Genomic DNA, 8,770 nt, shown 5'->3' on the forward strand with positions numbered 1-8,770 from the left:
CCTAGCTGTTACCAGATTATAGTTAAAATAAGATTTACATTCAGTTCCCTCTCAGGGATTTTTTGGAACTATTCGTCATTCCTGGTAAGTTTCTGTTTATGGAGAACAGAATTTAAGTGATTTATACTTCAGTTTGCATTGCCAAAAGCTTGAGTTTGAAGATCAGCTAGTGATTTGGGGCTTTGAAGGTGATGGCTAAATTATTCTTAGCAAGAACTGTGTGTATTGTACATTCACAAGTACACCAATATTTAAGTATTCAGAGAGCAAAAATAAATAAGAATACTAAATTAGTCACATAGCATTAAAAATTAATATAAGATTGAGTCTTCCTTTAACTACATTTTTGGATAAGGGACACCGTAGCTTCATGCAGCTAACTACATAGGCTTACTATTTTCTTCTTTCGTGTGGGCAGACTCTGTAGGTCCTGAGGCCCAATTTCTAATGCTCTGACTGCCTGCCCTTTTTACTGGACCAAGTAATGCACAATGTGGCTCTCAGAGGACAGACCGCAGCTGTGGGTGATATTAGAGCAACATGCACAGTGCTTAGTTGGCAGGCCACCTTGTCGCAAGTCACTGAAACTTCTTAATGGTCTAGAAGATTGCAGAGAATTCTGCAAAAGCCACCCTTCACATCGTCCTCCCCCTTCCCTTTCTCCCCAGGATCCCAGAAGACATTTTGCTAATGATAGACAGATTGGCACTTACAAAAGTGGAAAGGATGTTGGTCTGGGCCACCATCAGAGCTATGTAGAGGCACAGAGCAGAAATGAACATGCTTGTGGCACAGATCAGAGGATCAGCTTTATTGTTTATCTTCCTTAATCTTCTTGCAGCTTCTGCCCCAGCAATGACACCCAAGATTCCCGTCCCAATGGTGATGCCTCCAAATATTAGGCTGTTGACAAAGCAAAGGATTCAGCTGAGCATAGTAAGACCATACTGTGGGAAAAAAATGGTGTTAGCTTATACCTACGATTTCAGAGGAATTTTTAATGGGGAACTTGAATTTTATTCCACTTGATCAAACCCTCCCACTCCCTCTAAATGGATTTAATCCCAAGCTTCAACTGAAGCTGTGCCTCTGTAACTGAGGCTCTATCCTGTGAAGCAGGTATTTTCCCATTTACAGAGCAGGTGTTATGCAGCCAGGCTCAAAGAGGACTCTTCTCAGTATGACCTGGCTTGGACGTCCAGTGATTTAGAGGAGACACAGTCATCTTGGCTACCCTGTGAACCAATCTACTCAGTCATCCCTAAATCACAGATGGAATAACTCTGTATCACAATCTGCTGTCTTGGAAGAGATCCTATCACGTGGAATTAGATACATCTAAATTATAACCCTCTAGTTAGCACAGCTGAGATGAGTCACTTCTCTGACTATGGGGAAACATCTACCACTTCCCCAAAGAGTTCAAAGAATACTGAATAGTTAACTAGTGGCAGGTCCATGTAGTATTTTCTGAATGCAGAATTTCAAATGCCACTCAGCTTTGTGTGTCTGCAAAAGCAAATGTGTTCTCCAGGAATGACATGTTCATGTTTTAAAAGTATGTGTTTGAATTGCTTAGAAGATTCAGCTTCCAAAGGGACTTCCATATATGCTTTTCTCTCTGTCCTAAATGAGATCCTAACAACAAAGCAAGTCTCTTGCAACAAGATCAGTGATGCCACTGATTGTTTAATGCATCATAATTCTCCTGAGGCAAACAGGGACAGGAGCACTGTGTTCTGAGCACAAGTGCTTCTATACATTTCAGAGTGCTGCATGGTAAGTTTTGTACACTTTCGTAAGCTTTCTCTCTGCAGAGCAAAGTAACTAGCTAGGATATGATCTATTCCTTTAAACCACAGTGCATCTACCTTTTAATTTCTTCCTGGCTGATTAAGAAGGACTCAATAATTCTACAAGAAAAAAAAAAGTATCGCTATACAAGATAACAAACTCGAAACATACTTGTATTCTCCCTGTAAGTTCTTCAGGATTCAGATCCATCACTCACTATAGGTTGATAGTGCCCATACAGATTGTCACTAGGCAGAATAACTATCTCAGAGATTTGTCTGGGAGAGGCAAGTTCCAAGGTGACATTAGTTGATCATGGAATTGTGTTTAGAAGATTCATGTGTTGTAAACTGCAGTTGAAATAAACTTACAGCTGGAAGGAAAGGGAACAGCCAAAACTACATCCAAGCACAGTTCAACTGGCAAGGAGTAGGAAAGTATAGAGGCCTAGTCCTGGGGAAAGGCTCCTATGGGATCTTTCAGGGTCTGAGGTTGCTCACTTATCTGTCCGATCTGTTCAAAAGTGTCTGCACAAAGACCTTGAATAAAAACTTCATACTGCCTTTTTATCTACCTTGAAAGGATTGAGACCAGAGTCAGCTATGGTGCCATTTGAATTTGTGTTTCCAGGGAGTCTAAGTGACACAGCCCTGATCCTTAAACACAGCCTGCAACTACTGAACAGCCAGAGGGGAAAACGTCCTTAAAGTATCCCTGGGCAGGTCTGGGAATGCGCAGCTCAGTTCTTCCAGCACCATCAGCTACAGGTCTGACATAGTTGTTTATCTTACGTTTCTTTACATCCCTCTGGAATAACAGTCTAAAACTAGCCTTATGCTGCTTCTGGCACTAGCTTATGCCAAGGTTATTTTTAAAGCATTCTGTAAGAAGCAGTACATGAGGTTAAACTATCAAGTGCTCCATTTTACTTCCCTGAAGACCACGTCTGCTCTAGCAGCACTACTGTGGAATAATAATTCAGAAGGTGGATTAGGAAACAAAACATAGGCTAATGCCTTCAGCTTAATAAAGGAAGTATTTAAACTGCATCTGTTAACAGCCAAACCGTTTAAACTCTTCAGCTTCCCTTCTCTGCGTACCCTGAGCCAAACTCCTGAGTCCACTCCCTTCCTCAGCATTATTCGCTATTAAGTAAGGCGCCAATGGTGGCATCCATGGGAGGACAATTGCATTTCCCATTGAAGTACTTGTGGATGACTATTCAATCCATCTGGTTACACTACAACTCAGAAACCTCTTTTGAGTTGACTTGGTGATTTCATGGCAGAAAAGAAAAAGAACCCCATTACCAGAGGACACACTGAAGGTGTGATTACTGCTTTTCCCTTTAATTGTCTTTACTTAGAAAGACAATGTAGTAAGCAGTTAGTTCTTGGAAATCTATCATGAAGGCAGAGACTGAAACCAGATGTGGGATGCCTCCAGAAGAAAGGCAGGGACACTTGTATGGAGGCCACTGGTAGGGACTCAGTACATAGAAGTGTCCCACTGCTCCCTGTTACTGAGCATAGCCATGAAGACTCAAGAGGAACACCAAATACATTTTTCTATTCTGGGTAACACATTGTAAGGAAAAAATTTCTCTTCTTAGCTGGGGAAAAGTAATCTCCAAAAAGTTGTGTTATGATTACTTCAAAGTCCTCTCCTGTTGTAAATTCCCCTTGCCCATCCAACATTTGATACTTATTCATGAATCTTTATTGGTCTGGACAGTCTCTGTAAGTGGAGCTCTGCTGACAGTTACTCACAAGATCAAATTATCCTGTTTTGATGTAATGATATGATACTAGACCAAATTCATCAAGCTCACTTTATGCTGGGAGTCACAATGACCTGGCCAACACGGCAGGAGTTTTAAAACCAGACTAATAAGAAGATAATAGGAAAGTTACCAGGTTCTAAACATACTTAAATGGATATTTAAGTAGCTTGGGGTGCACAGTCAATTTTCAACTGAAGTCTCCTTGCTAAAACTGCTCCTTTTCTCCTGCAAGTGTTCCTGTTACCGCTTCTTTCCACTTTCCTTAAATAGGGCTGGCAGCATCTTTCCAGTTAACTGAGTGATTATAAACAAACAAACAGGCGTGTCTCAGCATACCCGGAAGCAATTTAGTCTAACATTCACACCCAATTGCCTTCACAAGAAGTGTTCACAATCACATCCTACCTTCCGCCTTTGGAAACAAACTGTGATTTAGCACTGTGCAGTGTTTCCAAATGTGTTTCTGCCTTACCTGTTAGATGAATTGCATGATTCTTGGAGGCATGGTGATATAATGCCCTGGACAACCTGGGCCCTGTAAAGAAACAGCGGTACCCACATTCCCAGGGCTCCAGTAACGAAGGCCATGGCAGTCAGACCCAGTGAGGACCAGACAAAACTCCAACTGAAAGTCAAGAGAATGAAATGAGAGATATTTGAAAGAATGGGGTGTGAGGAAAAAGGGAAAGCCTACCTGCAAGAGCCAGGATTTCAAGCAATAACAAAACAATTCATTCAGACATCTTATAATCAAAATGCACTCCCCTGAAGATATGAACTTTGATGAGGCTTTGTCTATGAACTTCAACAGTAAAGTACTAATTAGAGAGAAGAGTATGAACTACCGATTTCATGTTAAATCCCAGTCCTGCTGTCTTGCAGATTTCATCGCCAACTTTTGTTAAAATAATTGCTGTGAAATTTTTGATAGCAGAACTACAACAATAGAGGGTAGGCAAGAATTTAATGGCTTAGTAGATAAATGAAAGTGTTCTGTGTGCAAGTCTAAATGCCTCAGGATGTTTTAAGTTGCTTGTGTAACCAGTATAAATGAGAGTAACATTTGGGTCTTCCAAACTGTTAAGATTCAGTGGCTGAAGCACTCCTTAACTCTACCTGGGTAAGTAAAAATAGACTCTCAGTCTGCACAGTGAGTTTTCAGACAAAAGGAGAAGCATTTTAAAAAACTGTCCAGATCTTGTCTCCTTCCTGCCCTGTTCTAGGAGAAAATTAACTTTTTACTGGTCCCTTTCTAGTTAATAGGAGAAAGTCCCCTTTGAGGTCAACAGGGAGGTATGAAATCTTAAGTCTAAATAAAAATGCTGCAAATGACCATGTGACCACCAGACTAGAGGAATTGTTAAGATATGATCTAATTCTTCATCTTCTAAAGATAAAGGGCTCTTGGACTTGATTAAAAGTGGAACCACCTGGGTTTTGGCCTTATGGCCTTATGCTTTGGAAATCAATTGCTAAAGGAAAAGAAAATTAAAATCTATTTTTACAACAGTGCTGGAGGTTGTAAGGACCATCTTTGTAGGAAAGCAACTTTGACAATACTCTAGTTGTTGAAATGTTAGAAAGGTTCATTTTTCATTCAGGACAGTTCATTTTTTTTATTCACTTCAAACTGTACTGCCTACAAATTGTGATCCAACAAACTAGATATCTAGTGTACTGCTGTTCTGGATGCAAACAGGATGCAAATCTAATTGGCAATTAGAAAACGCTGGATGCTCCAGAAGAAGAACGCCCCAAAGATAGATAAGGTCCCAGGAAAGCAAGTCTTTAGGCTAAAAGCATTGGTTTTAGTTGACCCCGGGGAAGCAGCCCGCGGGCACAGGCAGCTCTGGCGCAGCTGCACAGCGGCACCTGGTGTTCTCCGGCCGGACCCGACTCTTCCTCCCTGCCCCTGGCAAGGGCTGTCACGGACGGCAGCCAGAAACCTGCTGCAATCAGTATTTTACTTCGTCCTGCAGGTCAGCTGGTGCTGACTTTCATTTTTGTGTGGTTAAAAGGAAGAGGCCATCTGCCAGCCACCGGGTAGCTGGTCAAAACACATGTACAATTACTTTATAAACCGTACTGGGGTTCTACAGACTCTGACCTCTTGCATCAGAGGCACAGCAGGCTCACAAATACCATATAAACACTGCCTGAGACATGCTGATCTAGCCTTCCACAGGCACTAAGGATTACAGATAAAGTTACACCTACAAAATAACCGATCATCTAGCTTACCCTACATGTTAAAGCAAGAGGGAAGGGGAAACGGTAGAAAGTACAGCTGTATTTAAATAGGAGCACACTGTCATCATCACTTTCCCTCCTTCCCCCTCCTTAAAATGGGAAGACAGTAGAAGCAAATAATTTTTTTTTATCTCTTGTGTAGTATTCCTGTACAAGAGTGGAAGAAAGATTTTTATTAATGGTGTTTCAATCATCTTGTATACAGCATGTGATACAAAGGAGTTGCGCGGGATTTGATGGCCATATTTCTAATAATGGAATGGTCATTCCTCAACGGAGGGAACATTTGTTGCTAAAAATCACTTACTTCTTGGCTAGCGATAGGACATCTTGACACCAAGTAGTCTTGGCAGTTCTGTGTACACCTGGTTTCTCAGCTGCTACTCTTATGGTGCCAGAGATGCTCAGTGCTCTGTGTGCTGCTGTCCTTCTCTGGGTCCTGTGAGGGACCAGTAGAATCAGAAGAACCAGTGCTAGACCTCCCATGCAAGGAGTTATCTGTAGACACAAGGCTGGTTAGATCAAAGATACCTTTTTTTCTTAGAGTGAAAACTCCACAGCAATTCAAATTCAGTGTTAGAATTACATATCAGAGAATTGCAGGTATGTTCAGAAATAGAAGTGACTTGCTGTTTGTAGGCCATATTTGTAAATAAGAAGCATGACTTTGGTGATTTGTGGTGACTTTGGAGGAAAGATAATAGATCCTCCCTCCCCATCATACAGATACATGACTGCTCCCTCTGATTTCAGAAAAAACATGTGAAGAAAGAAAACCGTACTGCAGTACTCTGGTCACAGATGCAAGAATCGCTTATGCAGTCATCAGTGTTATCTGAATAACATGAGACTGTTATTCTAGTAAGCATCCTTCCCCACTCATCCTGTACCTGCTAGTTACTTTTGTAGACAAGTTAGGAGGATCTGACAAAGTACTTCCAAAGCACTAGGCATTCAGTATGGAGAGACATCATGATGACATGACCAGAACAGAGGAGGGTTTTTTTCTTGAAACCCTCAAATAATTGAAGTTGTTCCCAACAGCATTTCAGAAAACAATCTCTTTGTAATTTCCTGAAGAATTATACTGGTGCTACCAGTATAATGATCATTTTACCTTCAGTTTCCTCTGTTTGAGGAGGTCTTGGTGCACTGATAATCATTCCAAGTGTGTCCTCAGGTAAGAGGAACATCAGCACCTGCCTTAGCTGCTGTACAATTTCACCTATGCCTGCTTTCATTCTGCAAGAGCTAGGCCTAAATCTTCCACTTGTCCTGCAGGAAGAGTTCTCTTAAACACCAAGCTCATGACCAGTCAGACAGCAGAAAGTCCTTCCACTGCTCACCTCTTTTAACACAATAAACAGAAGGAATCCAAACCCCAGTGATGATTCTGAATTTACAGTGAATGGCTCAGCCCCATGAGTGAAAGTGAATTACTCACCCTGAATGCCCAGTGCCAGTCACCTGTGATATCTGCCATGCCGGCTGCTAGGACATAACCAAGACCACTGTAAGCAACAGAAAGGAATAATCAGTAGGCGCCAAAGAATTCTTGCTGGCTGAAATTACATGTCTTGCCAGCTAAGAAGAGCACAGAGAAGTATTCTGTCATAGTTTTCAAAAACAGATAAGCAGGAACAACCCTCGTAGTCTATGCTAGTCTAGTCTACTTGCCAGCCAGTATTAAAAAGAGAGTCTAACCTCCTCAGAGCAGACTTGAGATAGTGGTAATAATGACCCACATTCCCCTTGGAATACATATTCTGTAGAATGAGACTGCAAACCCAGATCAGACAGCCCATAAAGCAGTTTATTCTTTTCTGTGCTAGCCACATGCATTAAGCCCTGCAGGAATTCCTTTAGTTTTAATCTGCTTTCTAGGCTCAGCCTTGGCTGCCTGCTCGAATGAAGAGTATGCCTCCAAACCACTTAAAAAGCCCTTCTCCTCCTCTGCTTCAGACACAATGTCAATTCAACGAAAAGAGGAGAGGGAAGTGCCAGTTCTTGCTTGGGAGACATTCAATGGAGAGTTCTTGAAAAATTTGTCAAGTAAACAAGTATCTGAAAGCTTTTGTCTTCCAAAACCCAGAAATAAATTACCTACCTCCATGCACATATTTTTTTAAGAATTGATTCACTATTTTATTCAAAGCATACCAGTTTTCAGAGCTTAGATTCTTCCTAAAAAATGTTGGGGGGAAAAAAGCTAATTTTTTTTCAAGGTAAACACAGAAATAAGTCTAACCAGCTCAATTTAAACATGCTAAGCAAGTGACAAATCCTTTTGCAAGACTCAATGCAGATATACATCAAAATATGTCTAATCAAGGCTCAGGGTATATTGAATTGCAGGCACGGTCAGCATTTCAAAAGGCAGGTCAGTTACTAGCAAGAAAACCAACCTTCCCACTGGAATGAAGATATAGAAGATAGATAACATTGTGGTCCTTTTTCCTTCCTCAAACAGATCTGCAATGATGGTAGGTGCCACTGTGGAATAACTGGCTGTGCCAATGCCAACTAGTCCTCGTGAAAGAAAGAATATCCAGTAATACTGCAGGGAAAAGACACATTATAGTCCAAAAAAGCCCAGGTAAGAAAGAAAGCTTACTATTAAAGAGGTGTATTTTAGTGGATCAAATGTACCAGAGAAAATAAGAATTCAACTGCCTTTTGCATATGTCTGTATTCCCCCCACTCAAACCTGCTTCCCATTGCTGTGATTTCTACTTTCTGCACAGTAGTGACTTCTTAGAGTGACACCCAGAGGGAATTACAGGGTAGGATCAACAGACCACAAGCTTGCCCAACAAGCTGCTACACTGTAAGGTCATAATCAACAAACACTCCGGACAAAAAGAAGATCCCATCAATTGCAACAGTAATGCGTGGGTTCTCCGTTGCCTAGGCTGGACTCCACTAGCCCATAAAGCATTCCTG

At 41.4% G+C, this 8,770-nt stretch overlaps 1 protein-coding gene across 1 annotated transcript in view; it reads right to left on the minus strand.

Moving 5' to 3' along the window:
- Window positions 1-8,770, minus strand: part of LOC104157290 (protein spinster homolog 3-like) — a gene marked incomplete at its 5' end in the record, with an annotated part of 24,674 nt that overhangs the window by 15,043 nt on the left and 861 nt on the right. The window contains 5 exons of the mRNA XM_009694575.1: window positions 714-903; window positions 4,050-4,202; window positions 6,135-6,325; window positions 7,272-7,338; window positions 8,233-8,384. Coding sequence (XP_009692877.1) covers window positions 714-903; window positions 4,050-4,202; window positions 6,135-6,325; window positions 7,272-7,338; window positions 8,233-8,384 — 753 coding nt within the window. The remainder of the gene's footprint in view (window positions 1-713; window positions 904-4,049; window positions 4,203-6,134; window positions 6,326-7,271; window positions 7,339-8,232; window positions 8,385-8,770) is intronic.

The sequence above is a fragment of the Cariama cristata genome, unplaced genomic scaffold (assembly GCF_000690535.1).
Source record: "Cariama cristata isolate BGI_N322 unplaced genomic scaffold, ASM69053v1 scaffold8272, whole genome shotgun sequence".
Taxonomy (NCBI): Eukaryota; Metazoa; Chordata; class Aves; order Cariamiformes; family Cariamidae; genus Cariama; species Cariama cristata.